The sequence below is a fragment of the Elgaria multicarinata genome, chromosome 22, assembly GCF_023053635.1.
Source record: "Elgaria multicarinata webbii isolate HBS135686 ecotype San Diego chromosome 22, rElgMul1.1.pri, whole genome shotgun sequence".
Taxonomy (NCBI): Eukaryota; Metazoa; Chordata; class Lepidosauria; order Squamata; family Anguidae; genus Elgaria; species Elgaria multicarinata.
The window spans coordinates 6,098,242-6,118,301 of NC_086192.1; the positions used below are offsets into that span (position 1 = coordinate 6,098,242).

At 47.5% G+C, this 20,060-nt stretch overlaps 1 protein-coding gene across 3 annotated transcripts in view; it reads left to right on the forward strand.

The window, feature by feature from the left end:
• Positions 1 to 20,060, forward strand: part of NF1 (neurofibromin 1) — a 246,516-nt gene that overhangs the window by 198,534 nt on the left and 27,922 nt on the right. For all 3 annotated transcript variants that reach the window (XM_063146839.1, XM_063146838.1, XM_063146840.1), the window contains 11 exons: positions 1,123 to 1,337; positions 3,109 to 3,170; positions 3,302 to 3,416; positions 5,618 to 5,719; positions 8,549 to 8,689; positions 10,415 to 10,541; positions 13,250 to 13,381; positions 15,442 to 15,559; positions 17,010 to 17,167; positions 18,215 to 18,337; positions 18,665 to 18,792. In XM_063146839.1, coding sequence (XP_063002909.1) covers positions 1,123 to 1,337; positions 3,109 to 3,170; positions 3,302 to 3,416; positions 5,618 to 5,719; positions 8,549 to 8,689; positions 10,415 to 10,541; positions 13,250 to 13,381; positions 15,442 to 15,559; positions 17,010 to 17,167; positions 18,215 to 18,337; positions 18,665 to 18,792 — 1,421 coding nt within the window. The remainder of the gene's footprint in view (positions 1 to 1,122; positions 1,338 to 3,108; positions 3,171 to 3,301; positions 3,417 to 5,617; positions 5,720 to 8,548; positions 8,690 to 10,414; positions 10,542 to 13,249; positions 13,382 to 15,441; positions 15,560 to 17,009; positions 17,168 to 18,214; positions 18,338 to 18,664; positions 18,793 to 20,060) is intronic.

Sequence of the window (20,060 nt, forward strand, 5' to 3'; positions counted from 1 at the left end):
CAATTAATTCTTTTGCAAAACTGCATATGGAGAAGTCTGTTAAAACTAATATTCTCTGACAAATCCCAAATTTGCCAAGTCCACCACGTGCCGATTAAATGACGCAAATCAATGACCTACTGCATCAATCCGATCTGGTTTATTAGATTCACACTCACTTTAATGCAGCCAGAGAAAGTAACATGACATAGAACTGGCGCCACTGACTAGCAGATGGTTGATGCACATTCCAACCACAGGCGGATGTGTGTATGGAGAGGCGTTTGCCCTGGTATATCACCAACAGTAAAACTCTTCAGTTTTTACAGCTTAGGCTGATATACCAACTGCACCCTTACCTGGACAGAGATAGCCTAGCTACAGTTATCCATGCTCTGATAACCACTTGTTTGGATTACTGCAATGCGTTATTTGTGGGGCTGCCTTTGAAAATGGTCCGGAAACTTCAGCTGGTACAAAACAGGGCAGCACAGTTACTAACAGAGACTGGCCAACAAGACCACATTACGCCAGTCCTTTTCCAGCTTCATTGGCTGCCAGTCCAGGTCCGGGCCCGATTCAAAGTGCTGGTATTAACATTCAACGGTCCAGGGCTAGCCCAGAGAGGCTTGGGAAACAGGGCTGATCTTAGTCCCCAAAGAATCCTGAGGCATCACCCTTCTAGCAGCGGAGAAGAAGGCGTCCACCTTGACCCATGGCTCTGCTGCTTTGGAAGGAGAGCAGAAGGAAGAGGGGGCAGAGCAGCCCGAGGCGAAAAGGGGAACAAGGAAGGGCAGGCCGAGGGATCCCAGCGGGACTGAGGGGCAGAAGAAACCCCATAGGCCTGGAGCAAGATGTGGAGATGGGTGTAGCAGCATCTCCAGCCTCTTGGAACATGGATGTCTAGGTGTGTGTGTATAGGAAGGCCAGGCAAAATGCATGGCAGAACTGGAAGACTCTATGGGGCCTCGATGGCACTCAGGGCCAGGCAAGTAGAGAAAGGAGGGGCTGTAGGAATTAATTCTTCAATGTGGGCTCATAGAGACATTACCAGGGTTTTCAGGAGCTGACTTCAGTTTAGGTCAGAGCCTAGAACATGCCATTCATTTTAAAATGACGGAATGCCTGTACTTCCTTTAACAGAGGAGACCAAGCAAGTTCTGAGGTTGAGCCTGACGGAGTTCTCGCTTCCCAAGTTCTACCTGCTCTTTGGGATCAGCAAAGTGAAGTCGGCAGCTGTCATCGCCTTCCGGTCCAGCTATCGGGACCGGTCCTTCTCTCCTGGCTCCTACGAGAGGGAGACGTTTGCGCTGACGTCCCTGGAGACGGTGACGGAAGCTCTGCTGGAGATCATGGAGGTAGGGCGGGCCGCTCTCAAGCGACGAATGGGAGCACGGGGGTTAAATCGAGGGCTGTGAGCTCGAACCGGAAGGCTGCAATGCTTTGGCATGGTGCGAAGCATCAGCCTCCACCGCCATCTTGACTTCCGAGAAACCCTGGATGACCCAGAGGCAGTCTTAGGAAATTAAAAGGGCAGGTGGGTGCAGCCCAGCCCTTTGTTTTGAAGCATGCCAGCCACTGAAAGCCCAAAAGGAGCATGGTGAGCCAGAGGTAGGAAGGAGCACCCAGTGGGGGAGAGGTTGGCCGTGCTCTGCGTGTTTCACCACTTTGCCCGCTGTGAAATGGCTGTTTTGTTGTGCTTTATGAACAAATCTGGGCTCTGGATCTGCCCTTTACTCAGGTTTCTTTCCCAAGTTGCTTGTCTCCAAGCTTCGTCAGTTTGCCTTCTGTAAAATGGGTATTAGAGCAGAAAACTTGTGGATACAAAAGGGCAGTTTTATGTTTGCGGGCTCAGACCCCCACCTCTGCCTCCCACATAGGGTCTTGAGCAAGTTGTTTTTCTTTTAGTCTCCCCACTTTTTCCTTCTGGGGAATGGGTGCTTTGCGACTGGCCATGCCCACCGTGGCAGCCATTTTGTGACGGTGCTCACAGCACTCTCAAAATCTCCAGTGTTCCCACCTACTCAAAAAGGTCGGGGAGCCCTGATTTAATTGATTATTTTTCAAGAAGGCAAATACGAATCAGTTGGGGCAGAGAATTAAGAGCACTTTGAAACCAAAACGGCCTCAGAACACAAACCAATGTGTCACGGGACAGGGAATGAAAAAGAAGTAATATGGCCTTGATGACAATGATCGCCTAGTGTACACGTGCAGCGGAATAAGGTGGGGATGTGGTTTGAACCACTTCAGGAGAGGGGTCCCATTTTTTAACGCTTCCCCCACTTTGATTCTTTTTTTAAGCTTCCTGAAAATAAAAACAAGCCAAAAAGCACATTCGGGAGAGACGCTCTAGCCCAGCCCATTCCCTGACGCATTTTTGTGTGTTGAATCGATGCAGTGGAGCATTCAAAACTCTGCCCCCCCCCCTCCCCACAGTGGTACAGCCCATTCTGCCATCTCAGAACGGGACCAGCTCATTCCACTATAGGTGACGACCAGCCGCCTGTAAGTGTGTGTGGAGGGAGGGTCGGGGGAGGAGACTAAATTACCTTCCACGACCACCCAATATCTCAGAAAGGCCACCTCTACTGCATATGTAACTGTGGCCAAGCCTAGCAGTATGTATAAAAGGAAGGAAAGGAACCTCTCGTGCAAGCACTGAGTCATTGCTGACTCTTGGAGGGATGCCAGCTTTCGCTGACGTTTTCTGGGCAGGCCTTATAGCGGGGTGGTTTGCCGTTGCCTTCCCCGGCCATTATTACCTTTCCCCCAGCTAACCGGGTACTCATTTTACCGACCTCGGGAGGATGGAAGGCTGAGTCGACCCGAGCCGGCTGCCTGAAACCAGCTTCCGCTGGGATCGAACTCAGGCCGTGGGGAGAGTTTCGGCTGCAGAGACTGCTGCTTTACCGCTCTGCGCCATACGAGGCTCATGATATGTATGAAAGACTGCAGGCAAAAAGCAGACCTTCACAGGAAGGGGGCTGTCCTCCATCAGAGACTGGAATGGGAAGATGCCAACCACAATGATGGTACCTTATGTCACAAAGCTGCACCCCATAGATGGGAGTGGATGTTTCGCTGTTGGCCTCACATGCTCAGACACGCTTCTGTGTTTCTCTGTAGGCGTGCATGAGAGATATTCCAACCTGCAAGTGGCTGGACCAGTGGACGGAACTCGCTCAAAAGTAGGTTGTGCTGCCCCAGACCACAAGGTTGTTTCATGATGCTGCGCCTGTGTCACAGTTGCTCTCCCTTAATCCCATTTCCCACCACCACCGCAGGCCTCCGTCGAATGCCTCCTTTTCTTCCTCTGCAGGTTTGCATTCCAGTATAATCCCTCCCTGCAACCAAGAGCCCTTGTTGTCTTCGGTTGCATTAGCAAGCGGGTATCGCATGGGCAGATAAAGCAAATAATCCGGATTCTGAGCAAGGTGTGTACCTGTTTTTGTTTCTCTGCAGCTTTCGTTTTCACATCGCTCTGCTTGCAAGCTAAGGAGCGTTAAGCCCTGATTTCCCTGGGCGGGATCCTAGCAATAGCAAACTTTCAACTTCTACTGTGAAATATTTATAAATTGCCATCAGCCTGTCAAGTGCTGTAACAGGCACTGTAGACTTGTCGCTTCGGAGCCTTTGTACATATTACCTGGCAACTGTGTGTTTACTTTCTTCAGGAATTTCCTATTATTTCTTATCTCGTAGTCCAGCATTCTGTGTGAACAGAATGCTGGAGCCACCGGGGAACTCGGCTATCCAGATGCTCAGGTAGAAGGGGGGCCAAGGCAACATCCTGCAAAGGGCCTCCAAAACCCTGGAGCTGCCTGCAGCAGACCTGGAGATGACGCAGGCTCCTTTATGCAGCAATTCCCTTCTTCCAACGTCTACAGCAAATACCTTGGTAGCATTCCTGACCGGTTAGTCCACAGGGGGAGAGAAAACCCTCTCCCTGGGATCCAGGTCAGAAAGCTTCCTAAGCAAATTGGAATAAACACACATTAATTAACCAAAGAGTATCTACAAAAACAGAGTGGAAACCAAGGATACATTAGAAAGAAGCTCTTCTACTAGCTATCCTGCTTAAACTACACACTTGCTCCATCAGCGGGAAATGTCTGGTGATTTTATCTTCTCATCCTCCTTGTTGGGAGGGGTGCTAGAGTCCAGAACATTCACACATTTAGCAAAACCCTCATCTCCAAGGAGCCTTTTAACAGGGCTAGCCAAGAGAGGAGGGCAAATGAATTACAAACACACCCGCTCCTAATTAGGCTGGAACAAGAAAGGGGCCGGCTGTTCATTTGGCCCAGTCCCAAGGAGCCAATTGTCTAAAAGGAGACGTGCCAGAAGAAACCCGGCATGGGGAAACATCCCCATTCCATACTGGCCCTACAGGCGACACCACCATATACATGGGCAAATGTGGAGCTGCCACACTGGAGTGTTGGCTGTACGGGGATCGATCACCCCTTGAGCCACCTGTGGCCGTTAAAGGGGTACCTTGAGCCTGACCCAGAGTAAATGACGATCTGTTGTGATTCTAAGCCCTTCTTCCAAGTTGCGAGATAATAAAGAGAGTTTCCCCACAATCCAACTGGCACTGGACTTTCAGGGAGGGTCTTTTTGGAGAAGCTTCAGGCGAGTGGCTACCCTAAAGGACTGCCTCCCACCTCCTCTCAACTCCTCCTGCTTGACTGCAGTGGACTGTCAACCCTGAAGTCCCCTCCTCCTCTGACAGAAGCTGAGGATAGTCTTTGAGCTTTCAGCATCCTGACCGATAAGCCCCTGGGAAGATTCATCTTTGACACCTAAAGAGTCTTGGAGAATCTCCTCCCCCGCTTCCTGTTTTAGCTGGTATACTTCTAGTTTTATTCCTCCTCCTCCTTTAAATTCTGAATCCAATCCAAACTCCGAAACCCCTTTCCCCGCACTAAAAAGAACAAACTTGATCCTAACATGATCCAGCTGGTGGATATTAGTACAGTAGGAGAATGTTTGGCTAGCCTACTGCATAAAAAGCAATGCCATCCTATGCGCACTTAAGTGGGAGCAAGTACCATTGAATGCAATGTTGCTTACTGCTGTAGGCATGCATTGGATCGCTCTGTTAATCATTGGTGTTGAATATTGTTAACATGCTCGAGCTTGTAATATACAGCCAGGTGGTGTTCTGCTTATGTTTGCTTGCTTTTCCAATTTGGAGGCGCTCTTGTTTGGTTCTTTGCTTCCAGAGTTATGACATTTGCTACTGGCACAGCAAATTCAGAGAAACAGAGACTGTGTTAGGTCCGGATTGGGTGGGCAGAGTAAATGCCTTCAAAAGGGCAGTATTGTCATCGTGGGGCCAGAATGTTTGCTCAGATGGGGAGAACTGTGGTCTAAAGAATAAAAGCAGAAGAAAGGGGCAGTGGAAAACACCTAGGTTTTCATTCATTAGGGAAGAGGGTTAATAAGGGAATAAAGAGGGAAGGTGAAGTTCAACCTGAGAGTGTGATGTGAAAATGGAACTGGGGAGCAGAAGAGATTCAGAAAGAAGGCCTGGGCCTCAGGGGGGCACTAAAAGTCCTCTGGAGCGTGGGGAACGGGGTCGCCCCTCACCGTCCCAAGCTGAAGGCTCTTTTCCCTTTATCAATAACAGGGACTCGAGAGCTGCTTGAAAGGTCCTGATAACTACAACAGTCAAGTTCTCATAGAAGCCACAGTCATCGCCCTCACCAAGCTGCAGCCGCTCCTCAATAAGGTAAACTGCTGTGATCCGCAGCCGCCGTTTCTGCATTGCCCTGTGGGGGTGATTTCAGGGGGTGCCTGGAGCGTTTTCTTGAAGCGTTCAAATGAGGAGGTTCAGTCGCTGAAGTTTGCCTCTGCCACCTCTCTTTCCTCTCTAAGGGCACAATGGAATGACCTGCCGGGAGAGATGCGTCAATTTATTTATTTATTTATTTATTACATTTTTATACCGCCCAATAGCCGAAGCTCTCTGGGCGGTTCACAAAAACTTAACAGTCTTCTGGATTTTAAGAAAGCTGTAAAGACTGATCTCTTCCGGCAGGCCTACCCAGTTGAATTTTAAGATGCCTTTTAATACTGTGATGCTTTTTATTATGTATTAGTTTTAAATGTTTTAATCAATTATATGTATTTTATGCCATTTGCATTTGTGTTGTACCCCGCCTCGATCCAGAGGGAGAGGTGGGTAACAAATAAAATTATTATTATTATTATTATTATTATTATTATTATTATTATTATTATCTATGCATGTTTAGAGAGAAGAAAGTCCTACATCTCCCAGCATCCTTCAGCCGGCATGGCTGACTGGGGAATTCTGGGAGTTGTAGGACTTCTTAAAATTATTTTATTACTTTATTTACAATATTTATATACCGCTCATTTATCTAACACAGATTCCAGAGCAGTAAACATCGGTATAAACAGTAAAAAAAAAAAAAAGATTAAAAAAAGCAAATGCATAGGATTGCACCAAGTTGCTTTTCTGCCGAGGAGGGATTTTAAAACCCTGCTGATTACATATTTGGTCAGGCTAGTTTAGCAAGACCTGACTCAGCCACCATAGCCCAGTTGCAGGGTAGGTGGGTGTCATTCTTTGGGTGTGCGTGGTCCCTATCACACTCCAATTCTCTCCCTTGCTGCCTCTGGATCTCAGTAACCCAGTCCAAACCATGGTTTCCAATTTGTTTTAGAGGTAAACAATGGTTTGCACTAACTATAGTTTACACAACTAGGGCATAACCAAGAAGTGAGTGAGGGAATCAGAGGGCAACCTTGAGGCACAGCTCCAAAAGTGAAATGATCAAAAAAGCAGTCCTATGCATGTTTAGACAGGAAAAAAGTCCTACAACTCCCAGCATTCCCCAGTCAGCCATGCTGGTTGGGGAATGTTGGGAGTTGTAGGATTTTTTCCTGTCTAAACATGCATAGGATTGGCCCCTAAATATCTTAGCTCTGCACTCTGTTGTTAAAATTCTCCCCTGTTCTCAATTTCCAGTGTTGCTGCTGTTTCAAAGTTTTCAGGTTGGTTTTAGAGTTTTCACATTCAACTGTGACCTTTTTTTAATCCCTTCATGCCTCTCTCTTACTCAGATCCTTGATTCCTGCTTGGCATTCCTTGCCAAAGATAGTCCAAATTGTTTCTGAAAACCCAAATCTTGACACTCAATTACAGCTGCAATTAAACTGAATTATCCAAAGCAGTTTACACACACACACACACACACTCAAATCATAAAAATAACAGAAGACAAAAGGTCAGCACCAGCAAGAGAAACAAATTAATATCAGCAACAAACTAATAAAAGCAGCAGCAAACAACACCTTGGAGAATAAAAAGGTTACTTCACTTGGCTAAGCTTAAAAAAAAAAAGTATTGTACTTCCCAAATCTGCTTGGGGAGGAAGTCCCATAAATGGGGCATCACCACTATAAAGGCCTTCTCCCTTTTTACACACTTGCCTAATCTTTGAAAGCAGGGAGCACCCAGAGGAGGACCTTGGAACCACGTGCTGGTTTTTGGACATCTGTATAGGGAAGGAAGACAGCCCTTCAAGTCCCCAGGTCCCAAGCCATTGAGGGCTTTAGGCATGCATAGAATTGGGCTGTGCATAGGACCTAATGATTGATGTGATAATGACTCAGCTTAATAAGATGAGATTCGAACAAGCTTTCTGCCTTTTGCCCCAACCACAATTCAACCAAGCACTCTCTAATTAACCGAAGTTTCCTGTTTCATCCAAACCAAGAAACAGTGGTTGCCGGCACTGCAACAAGCCAGGATCTAACTGTAGTCTCCTGATGAAATGGGAAACTGGTTAAAGAGAGTCTTGCTGTTTTTATCGCTGCTTGCACAAAGGGAGGAATGAAGGGTCTGCGCTTGCGGGCAAAAAGCTCCTTTGCCTCTCAGTTATTAAGCTGCAATATTATTGTCTGGGGTGAGTTAACGTGTACATCAGGGGCGGGGAAGCTCTTTCAGCCTGGGGCCCGCATTCCGTTTCAGAGCAGCTCTCAGGGGCCGCATTCCAGTGGTGGGTGGAGCCGAAGGCAAAAAGCGGGAGGACGAAGGCTCAGAAAATGCCAAGGCTTAAAGTTCTCGCTGCCAATAACTAAGCCTTAAGAGAGGCGTTTTAGCCTTTGGGAATGGGGAGTGGGGGAGGACTGCATAATAGCTGAGAAAGAATAGCGGTTGGGGGAGAGGAGGTGGGGTTAGGGGAATGGGGGGGACACTTGGGGAAACCCAGAGGGCTGGATTGAGGCCAGACAGGGCCTGAGGTTCTTTCTCACTCCTCCGATGTGCCTGGATGTGGGTGTATTTATTTATTTATTTATTTATTGCATTTCTATACCGGCCAATAGCCAAAGCTCTCTTTAGAGCTTAATTTACGTACTCAATTTACATGCGTTATTCCAATTCCTGGTGCCCTTGGCTGCTGCGGTTGCTACGGGGCTGAACGCATCCAATGCGCACGAGACATGCAGGGCGTAACTTCCTGATCTGGCTCCTTCTCAGCAGAAGGGAGGTTTGCCTAGAGATCTGTGTCGCTTCTTCCCCGCCCAGGACTCGCCCATGCACAAGGCCCTCTTCTGGGTGGCCATGGCTGTTCTGCAGCTGGACGAGGTCAGTCTGTATTCAGCGGGCACAGCGCTGCTTGAACAAAACCTCCACACCCTGGACAACCTTCGCGTGTTCAACGACAAAGTAAGCAAGCCCTTTGGCAGAAACCCCTATCCATTCATTTATTGTCCATTTATTCATCAGCGCGAAACTTGGTGTGACAGTCGTAACCTACCACCAGTGATTTGAAGAGCTGCACGGCTTTCCTCTTGAACAAATAGCTTGAATAGTCAGATTGAAAGCTGCATGAAATCCTCCGAGAGTCCGAAAATAGCCTTCCCTTCCACCCCCCCAAGAGCTCTGAAAGATTGTAAAAGAAATGTTATAGGAACCATATTGTGAGATTGGAGAATGCATCCTGCGATTGTCCAGTGGTGCTGCAGGCTAAAATAAAACTCTTGGAGGCAGGGGAACCTTGATCATGGAAGTGCATACTTTAAGCCCTATTCCTTGAATATTCTCTTTGACCTCCAAACTCAACTCCGTAGTGGTGTGACTGTCTAGGATACAAAGGTTGGATGAGTCAATGAAGCGCATGTGTTTCCTTGTGAGCAAACACCATCTTTCTAAAGGAAAAAAACCCTACTTGAATTTTTAGATGCGTGCGTGCAGAAGGCATCGTCATAGAAGAGGCATCCTCCCTTCTCTCACACATACAAGAGGAGATGCCTCTTTTAAGATGTTGCTGGCCACTTCCAGTCCCCCCCGAATAAATCCTAGTATTAAAAATATGTTTGTTCATTTTAAATCTAAAGACAAACAGCCCAATTAAATGGGACCACAGTTTTAAGTCAGATGTTTTAATCTGTTAATGGGTGGATATATTGAATGCAGCAGTCCTATGAAACATGTAATGATATTGCAGCCATCCCAAACTCTCCCGAGCGAATAATAGAATCATAGAATAGTAGAGTTGGAAGGGGCTTATAAGGCCATCGAGTCCAACCCCCTGCTCAAGGCAGGAATCCACCCTAAAGCATCCCTGACAGATGGATGTCCAGCTGCCTCTTGAAGGCCTCTAGGGTGGGAGAGCCCACCACCTCCCTAGGTAACTGATTCCATTGTCATACTGCTCTTACAGTCAGGAAGTTTTTCCTGATGTCCACAAGCCAGCCAAAATCAGAAATCATTTATTTATTGCTGTAATTTGTACTTCATGTTGGTAAACTGCAGAGGAAAAAATGGTATATCCCTTTAAAGTAAAGGCATGTATGAATCTCTGAGGTCACAATCAGGCCTACACAACAATGCTCTGAATTCCAGCTGAATTGTCAGTTGCTCCTTTTCATTTCAAAATGCTCTCAGTTGGTGAATGGAGTGAACTATAGAGATCATTGTTAGTTTTCACATATTCACATTATTCAGGGACCTGAATAACACCAGGTACATCAGCTAGTATATTGATATACTGATCATAGAATCATAGAATAGTAGAGTTGGAAGGGGCCCATAAGGGCATCAAGTCCAACCCCCTGCTCAATGCAGGAATCCACCCTAAAGCATCCCTGACAGATGGTTGTCCAGCTGCCTCTTGAAGGCCTCTAGTGTGGGAGAGGCCACAACCTCACCAGGTAACTGATTCCATTGTCGTACTGCTCTAACAGTCAGGAAGTTTTTCCTGATGTCCAGCTGGAATCTGGCTTCTTTTAACTTGAGTCCGTTATTCCGTGTCCTGCACTCTGGGAGGATCGAGAAGAGATCCTGGCCCTCCTCTGTGGGACAACCTTTCAAGTATTTGAAGAGTGCTCTCAGGTCTCCCCTCCATCTTCTCTTCTCCAATGCCATGCCTGTCCTTTGACTTCTTAACAGAGCCCCGAAGAAGTCTTCATGGAGATCAGGAGGCCGCTGGAGTGGCACTGCAAGCAGATGGACCACTTTGTGGGACTCAATTTCAACTCAAACTTCAACTTTGCACTCGTGGGACATCTGCTGAAAGGTAGGAAGCCCAGCCCAGTGGGTTTGTGACCCTAAACTCAGACCCATCTAGCAGAGGGCTCTGTTGTGTGGGGAAGGAAGGGTGCCCCACTCATTACAGCAGTGTCTAGTTTCTGTGGAGGCTGACTGTTAGTTGCTCCATCAGGTTCTGGAGTGGCAATCTCACGGGTCGGACTTCCAGATAACTGACCCCTCTTTGTTTGGCAAATCCAAACCAAGAGGCATTTTATTTGTAATGTGCACATAAAAAGGATTTTTTTTTTTTTTACTGAGAATTCCTGTTTGCTAGGACAAGGGATAAACGGGTCAGTCCATTTCCTGCCTACGTCAGTTTTGCATGTGTTCGGTCTGGAATTAAAAAAAAAAATACCAAAAAAACCCAAACCCAAAATCCACATTCAAATTGAATGTGTTTTCCTTAATATGCATCTTTTGTATGCATATTTATGAGCCAAGAACTGAATTCGCCGTGCAGAGCCCAGAGGATAACGGTGTTGTTGTTAGTTGCCTTTCCATACCACCCGATAGCTGAAGTCTTGGCCGGGAAGTGGGAATTAAGTTGTTTCACTTAGAAAGGCAAAACCAAATGAAATATCGAGGACTCCCTGAAGGCATTCTGTATTTTTGTATTCTTCCCTGCCGCTATAGAATACAAAACGCCCAGTAGGGATGCTAAAGAATCGGAATTCATTGTAAGGACTTCCTTCCTTCCTTCCTTCCTTCCTTCCTTCCTTCCTTCCTTCCGATGGAACGCAGGGCAAGGAAAAGAAGGGGCAGATAGAACGGGGAAAGAGCAAGAGAGTGAAATGGGGGTTGGTAACAACGGGAGGCAGAAAAGCTGATGCGAGCAGATCGTGAAGAGAAGAGGAAGAAAAGCAGAGAGGAAAGTGAATGGGCAAGAGGACTGGACCATGGGCAACAGGAGAAATTATTATTTTTTTATTATTTATTTATTTATTTATTTTATTACGTTTCTATACCGCCCCACAGCCGAAGCTCTCCGGGTGGTTTACAACAATTAAAAATAGTAAACATTAAAAGTATACCAAATTTTAAAAACCATCAAAAACAGTATAAAAACAACAGTATCCATTTAAAAACAACAATTCTGGGGTCCACTAAAAACAAACTTAACGTTGTTAAATGCTGTTAAAATGCCTGGGAGAAGAGAAAAGTCTTGACCTGGCGCCGAAAAGATGACAATGTTGGCGCCAGGCGAGCCTCATCGGGGAGATCATTCCACAGTCGGGGGGCCACCACTGAAAAGGCCCTCTCCCTTGTTGCCATCCTCCGAGCTTCCCTTGGAGTAGGCACTCAGAGGAGGACCTTAGATGTTGAGTGCAGTGTACGGGTAGGTTCACGTCGGGAGAGGCGTTCCATCAGGTATTGCGGTCCCAAGCCATGTTGGGCTTTATAGGTTAAAACCAGCACCTTGAATTGGGCTCGGAAACATATAGGCAGCCAATGCAAGCGGGCCAGAATCGGTGTTATATGCTCAAACCTCCCTGTTCCAGCTATCAATCTGGCCGCCGCATTTTGCACAAGCTGCAGCTTCTGGACCGTCTTCAAAGGCTGCCCCATGTAGAGGGCATTGCAGTAATCTAATTTGGAAGTATGTACTTGGTGCTGTACAGAATATACAAATAAAACAGCAATACCCTGCCTAGAGGCTTACAGTCTAAAATCACATTAGAACATATGAAGGGGGGGGAAGGGGTTACACAAAACAGAAATAAGGGAATAATCATAGCAATGAGAACAGTAAATCAGGCTAAAATACCAAACGTTAATGGAAAACAGATGAGTTTTCAAACGCGTTTTAAAATCTAAGATGGAACTCGTAGTTCGTAGATGCTCTGGGAGAGCGTTCTGAGCAAACGGGGCAGCCGAAGGGAACGGGCGAAGCCGGGCAAGAGAGAGAGAAACTCTTGGGTTGGAGAGCAACATCGCATTTGAAGAAACAGGCTGAGAGACACTTTTTGGGACAGGAATGGGAAGTGATGAGAAGAAGACACGGTTGCCACAAAACAACATTGGTTTGGGAATGGTTCGTTTGTGTGTGTGGTGGGAGGGGGTTTAGCTTTTCTTTGTTGAATGAAATGATTGTGGGTTGAATCGATGTGGTAAAGAATTATTTTTCGTATTCACTGGACTCCAGGGTGATGGCCAATTTGTCTCTCCTCAACCGTAGTTGAGATCTGGGTGCGTCGCAGTAGAACACCGAGGTAGTAGAATGTACCGTAGCCTTTCTTGAATGCTTTTCTATGGGAAAACCTCTCCGCAAGAAGAGAGCTAGCACAGCAGGGAGCAGGCTGGACTAGAACGTTTCTTCCTGGGGTGCTAGTTTTCTACTTGTGGGGAGGGTCTCCGTTACTGGAACGTTCAAAAGTAACGTTCTTGCAGACTGTGACGGGCTAGACTCATTTTTCTCCATGTGCAGAGCAAGCCTAAGAAAGTGCGGTGGGCACTTTGTGGCTTACCTCCAGCCAGTCCACAATTGAATTATTTCCATTCGATCCATCACCACGTCCTTAATCAGTGTATAACTTTCCTGGACCTAAGGTCCCTGTTGACGAAGCTGACCGCTGTTCTCATGAAAGGTTCTGCAGTGCCTCATGTGTTCTCTCTCTCTCTGTAAAACCCTTTTCAAAGCGTGCTCTTCTTTCCTTGCAGATAACGGGCCGCTTAATGCCATGTTTCTTTATTTAGGCTACCGGCATCCCTCCCCAACCATCGTTGCAAGGACAGTAAGGATTCTGCACACCCTCCTCGCTCTGGTTAACAAACACAGGAACTGTGACAAGTTTGAGGTGAATACCCAGAGTGTGGCTTACCTTGCAGGTAAAAACACCAAATCTACTAGGTTTGTATCCAACTCAAGCTTGGTGATAACAGATCTGAATAAACTTCTCTTTCTTCTTAATAAAATGTAGGCCACAATGGAGGGAGTTGTGTGGCATAGTAGTTAAATGCTAGATTAGGGGAGACCCCACCCCCCACCCCTAAAATTAACTGAGTGTCATTGGCTCAGTTCACACAACACGTTTCTCTATTCACTGGGGAAACTCCACTCGGTGGTGGAGTTTGTAGGGGGTACCGACCACACAACGTGTTCCAACTCCACCGTTGTGTGGGTGTGGCCCTCTGCGGAGTGGAGTAAAAGTCAACACAGCGTTTGATTGACAGTTCCTCCACCCTCTCTCCTCCCCCAGTCCTTCCAATGGTATCCCATCAGCCATGGCTGCAAAAAAACAATCCCAGCAGCTCTCCTAGAGTGGCACACCCTCCTTTCGCCACTCTTGCCAGGGAACTCTATGGCCATTGGGAAATTCCACTCAATTCAACAGGGAACTCCACAGAGCCCTCCACACAACACGCAACACAACGGTTGTGCAGGAACTCTCCTCTGCACAGTGTGGAGATTCAGGGTGGAGTGTTTTTCAAAAAGACTCCACCGTGGGTGGAGTTTTCACTCCAGACAACAGTGGAACTGTTACACCACCGTTGAGAAAAGTGTTGTGTGAACTCAGCCTTTGAGTATCTCTCGGCCTGGCCTACCTCACAGGGTGGTTGTTAGCATAACGTGAGTAGGGAGAGAACCATCGACACCAGCCTGAGCTCTTTGGAAGAATGTAAAAAAAGGATGAATAGAATCATAGAATAGTAGAGTTGGAAGGGGGCTATAAGGCCATCGAGTCCAACCCCCTGCTCAAATAGAGTTTCGGTGGTTACTTTCGGAATTTGGCCAGCCATTCTCTTAAAAGTACACTGTGCATTTTCCCCCCATGACAGAATTGGAGAACTTCTGCCAACATGTGCCTATGAAAAGGTGGCTTTTTCAAGGCTGGACCGCTCCCAGTCCAATGTAGCTATGACTCGGTTCACATGTCGCAACAACCCACGGTTGGTTAAGCTGTGGGTTGTTGAGATGAGGCAGGAGCAAGTGACACACAGACACACACCCCGAGCTAAACAACACAGGTACGCTCTATCCCTGACTTGTTGTTTGTGACGTCTGCTCCCAGAGTTCTAAGTTGTTGGGGGATTAACAACCCAGACTTGTAACCCAGGAACAAACCATGGGTGACAAGTCTGAGTTGTTCTTCCCCCCTGACAACCTACAATTCCAAGTTAAGACATCACAGACAACACGCCAAAGATGGAGTGTTTCTGGATTGTTTAGCTCAACAGAGGCAGACAGCAAGGATCCAGCAGACTCACTCACTCACTCCTGCTTGTTCATGGCTATCCAGGGTTTGTTTAAACCTGTGGTAGCTGTGATGTGTGGACCAGGCCTATGTTTTGGGAGATTCTTATTTATATAAATGTGTAGGAAGATGCCCGGTTTTATATTTGATTCCTCCTCCCACTCCAACCATAAACAAGTAAATGACTCTGCTTCCCCACCCTGGTGGAGTTTCACCTATGCCTTTCTGTCTTGCCTTTACTCCGTGGCGCTCAAGGCAGCCAGCCGCCCGGAGGCTTCCACGGCAGCCTCCCGTCCAGGTACTGACCCAGTCCAGGTCTGCTTAGCTTCAGCAGGGTTGCTGTGTCGTGCGCTTGCAGCCTGTGCCCTGGGGCCCTCTACTGAGCTCAGCAACCAGTAACGACGATACAAAGTAAGCACAGTGGTGCTTAACTTGCAGGCTCGGTTTTGCTCCTGCTAGACATCGCGAGGAACGAAGGGCCATACAGCCCGCCGAAGCCCGATTTTCGCCGCGCTGGGAAACCCGCTCAGCCTATTTCTCACGCAACCCAGCTCCTGTCCGTGTGTTTCCAAGCCTCTCTTTGGGGCCTTAAGGACCAGAAACTTGCGGAATGAACACATCCTGCCCTGCTTGAAAGGTCCTGTTGTGAAGTGCTTGCTTTGAGCGCCTCTTTGCTTCTTTATGTCCTTTCAGCTTTGCTAACTGTGTCTGAGGAGGTCAGAAGCCGGTGCAGCCTAAAGCATAGGAAGTCTCTCCTGCTGACAGATGTTTCGATGGAAAACGTTCCGATGGAGACATATGCCAGCTGTCGGTCAGTGAGCTTTTACAACTTTCGCTGCGGGAGCCGGCCAGTTTAACGTTACACAATCTGCCAGGGTGGTAGATTTAACTCAGAATCCTATGTCTAGTTTCGTTGTTTTGATGGAATCTTGCCAGTAAGGATACCACCTTTCATAAAATCATAGAATAGTAGAGTTGGAAGGGGCCTACAAGGCCATGAAGTCCAACCCCCTGCTCAGTGCAGGAATCCACCTTTATGCATACCTGACAGATAGTTGTCGAGCTGCCTCTTGAAGGCCTCTAGTGTGGGAGAGCCCACGACCTCCTTAGGTAACTGGTTCCATTGTCATACTGCTCTAACTGTCAGGAAGTTTTTCCTGATGTCCAGCCGGAACACTTTTTTTTATTATTTGTGCAAATCCTAATTTGCGCAAATTTGTGGCCAGGAACATTTACGGAAATCGTGATTTGCGCAAAACCGCAGTAAGTAGCTTAATTTGCGCAAAATTGCCAGCGGTTTTACGCGAATCGCACCGTTTCTGGCTGCAATTTTGCGCTGTGAATTTGCACAAATCACATTGCGTGGACAAAAAAAGGTGTGGGAAAGATGCAAGCTCTCATTGGGCACCTGGTGGCTTGCTCCGCACACTTGCTGGGGGGCGGCAACCGGTGAGAGTCCACGAGCAGAGATCAAACAGTACTCAGGGGAGTTCGCCCATCGCTACGTATAGGCAAGTGTTTTTGGCTTTTTAGAATCACATAGAATCATAGAATAGCAGAGTTGGAAGGGGCCTACAAGGCCATCAAGTCCAACCCCCTGCTCAATGCAGGAATCCACCCTAAAGCATCCCTGACAGATGGTTGTCCAGCTGCCTCTTGAAGGCCTCTAGTGTGGGAGAGCCCACAACCTCCATAGGTAACTGGTTCCATTGTCGTACTGCTCTAACAGTCAGGAAGTTTTTCCTGATGTCCAGGAAAAACTGGACATCAGGAAAAACTGATGAAAAACTCAGGAAAACTTTTTTCTGGGGTGTCAGGATGGATTCTTTGTATTTTGTTGTGTGTTTGCAATTTTAAGAGTAAAGGTTTTAACGATGGTCATGTGTTTCATTTTTATGTGGGTTGCCAACAAGGAGCCATCCTTGCAAGGAAAGATGGGGCATAAGTATAAATAAATAAATTCTGTGAAGCTCGAATAAACATACAAAATGGAAGAGCTGGAGATAAGTTGTGGGAGGGGAGGAGCCAGATGGGAGTTGGTGACTCCTCAGCCAATCCAGTGGAGGGAACCTCGCTGTCCCGCCTCTCCTTTTGAGACAGCCAGCTGAAATGGCCACCAAGACTTTTCCCCACGCTGGACAGAGTGTCCCGAGAGAGTCACGGATTGGCTGCTTTTGAGGGAGGGAGGAGTTTGATGACGCTTTTCATCTTGCTTTTTCGTTTGTTGTCTTTATGAACATGCCGTTTCTCCTCTCTTTCAGGACGCTAAGGGAAAACCAGCCATGGTCTTCGCCCAAGGGCTCTGACAGACACCTTGCCGCCAGTTACCCCACTGTAGGGCAGATCAGTCCACGAACCAGGAAGTCGATGAGTCTGGATATGGGGCAGCCTTCTCAAGCCAACACTAAGAAGCTACTAGGTCAGCGGGGGAATGTCAGATAGTTGACCAGGGCTGGTTATAGGGAGCAGACAATGCCCCTGTTGAAACAGCTCCACTGGCTTCCAGTCTGTTTCTGGGCACAATTCAAAGTGCTGCTTATGACCTATAAAGCCCTATATGGCTCGGGTCCAGGTTATTTGAAAGAACGTATTCTCCCTTATGATCCTGCCCGTGCTTTGAGATCTTCTGGAGAAGGCCTTCTTTCAGTCCCACCATCTTCACAGGTGCGCTTGGTGGGAACCTGGGAGAGGGCCTTCTCGGTGGCTGCTCCAGTACTCTGGAACTCTCTTCCCAGGGAAGCTAGACCGGCTCCCTCCTTGATGGGCTTTTGAAAGCAGGCAAAAACCTCTTCGTTCCGGCAGGCCTTTGGCGAATAATCTGGGCCTCCGTCTATATTAAGGACTTTTACAATTGTCACGTATTTTAACTGCTTAATGGTTTAATATTGTCATATATTTAATAGATTTTTCACTTCTGTGTATTTCTTTTCATAGGTTTTAAAATGTGTTATGTTTTAAATTTTGTAAGGCTGCCTTGCAAAAGGCGGGATACAAATAAATATTATTATTAATGATGATGATGATGATGATGATGATGATGATGATGATGATGTCATCCCTCTCTGCGTCTTGGACTGGCCATGAAGGAGGGAGGGAGATGTGCAGACCTGCCCTAGGGCTTCCCCAGGGAGATGCCTAGCAGGGCGAGGGAGAGGAGGTCTACAGTGGAGTTGTGGTCCTGCTACTTACATCAAGCTTTAGATTCAGGCATCTGTTCTGTACTGGGTGTGTCCAGGCTGTCTTTCAACAGCCCTGCCTATCCTGCAGTGAGAAAGGGGGAAACCCTCTCTAGGTTTCTTCCTGGTATGCCTGGGGTGGATGAAGATCTGTTTTCAACCACAAACAAGGATCCGCAACCTTTGTTCAGGCACGATTCGGAGCGGATCTCAGCGTGCGCAGATTTACTGGGTTTTTGTTTCCTGATAAATCTCCACACCCCTGCTTCTTGGTGCTTTTGTTTTCAAAGGTACAAGGAAGAGTTTTGACCACTTGATATCGGACACGAAAGCACCCAAAAGGCAAGAAATGGAATCCGGGATTACCACACCTCCGAAAATGAGGAGAGTAGCAGAAAACGATTATGAAATGGGTAAGACTCCAAACGCGTTGCCCTGGTTACATTTGTTATGACTAGGTGAAGGATCACAGTTATTGGGGTGTGGAGTGGTGGCGGACTTCCCAATAAATCTGGCTTTCCAGCCTCATTATGGCATTGATTATTTCCCTGAGGCTACATGTAAATCGTCTTTAAACCCAAGCCCTCCCATTTTTCTCCTGATGCTCCATACCAGCTCTCTTGCTAGAGGCATGGATCTGTTTCATGCCATTTGCAAGAGGTTGAGTTTGGATAGCACAGTAAATAGATCTCTTGGTCTTTCTCGCGCTCCCTGTTAAATATGTCGCTTCCTTCCTACAGAAGCACAAAGGATATCGCCCCAACAGCATTCACATCTCCGGAAAGTATCGGTATCCGAGTCCAACGTCCTCCTGGATGAAGAAGTCCTCACTGATCCTAAAATCCAAGCCCTGTTGCTGACTGTCCTCGTACGTATACTTTCTGTCTCGCGTCACAGGCTGACGTAACTCCGGTGGTCATGTACAGCAGCACTTTTTAAGGTGCAGCTCGCTCTTCAACAGGTCAGGGCGTCCATTTTGATTTCATCGAGGAAGGTTCTTGGGTGAATTCTGAGGAAAGGGCAAAGTGGCTTGACCAACTGGGAATTTGGGGATGCGTGCGCCTTATGCTAAGCTGTATTGTCAGGTACTCGACAGAGTCATGTACTGTTCCTTCTAGTGATATCACTAAGGGTGAGCAAATTCACCTGGCCTCAGTGAGCCGCACAAGCCTCTTCTGAGGCTCAGCTTGGCCCGTCTGCCATTGACACAGGAAGGGGAAGTGGGTGATTTTTGGCACATAGGTGGGTGGCTCCCGAGTGCTCGCCAGGGCCTCGCGAGCACTTGGGCAGGGGTCCATGCTCATGTCAGGAACGCCTGACTGGGTCCGTGGGTGGGTGGGGGTCTGCCGGACTCCTGGACCCAGTCGGGTGCTCACGGCATCCTAGATGTCACTAAAGTTTGTTATTTCCTGGTTTGGAATATAGTTCCAAACCCCGTACCCTAATCCAAACGGTTCTTCTTGAATGATAAAATCAAGATTCTGCTTATTTCTACCCAAGTCTTAGTCAGTGTTTAGGCCAGCCTTCAGGTCCCCTCTAGGTTTGGCCATGCTGGCTCAGAATGATTGGAGTTGTAGTCCAGCACATCTGGGGAGCACTGAGTTTAGGGAGGCTGGATTATTGTTATTTACTTATGTATTCAAGAGGCAGCTGGACAACCACCTGTCAGGGATGCTTTAGGGTGGATTCCTGCATTGAGCAGGGGGTTGGACTCCATGGCCTTGTAGGCCCCTTCCAACTCTGCTATTCTATGATTCTATGATTTTTATATAGTGCCATCAGTGCACATGGCACTGTGCAGTATATAAAAAAATAGCAAATCCCTGTCACAGAGGCATACATTCTAATAATGTATGCCTCAGATTGGACGTTGAGGGTGACTGCAGTTCTTTGTAGGCATGCGCAAAAGTCTGTTCACTGCTAGGGTTTGTGCACAAGAACCTTTCACTGAAGGGGTAAGGAAAAACGGAAAGTGTGCCTCCGTTTTTTGTAGGGCCAAACCTTCTGGAGGCCCACAACTCCCATCAGCTCTAGCCAACGTAGCCAGCGGCGAGGGATAAGGGGAGGTGTAGGGTTCAGAAATCAGGAGGGCCACAACTTGCCCACTCTTTTACTTCCGTCAAAGACTATTGACTC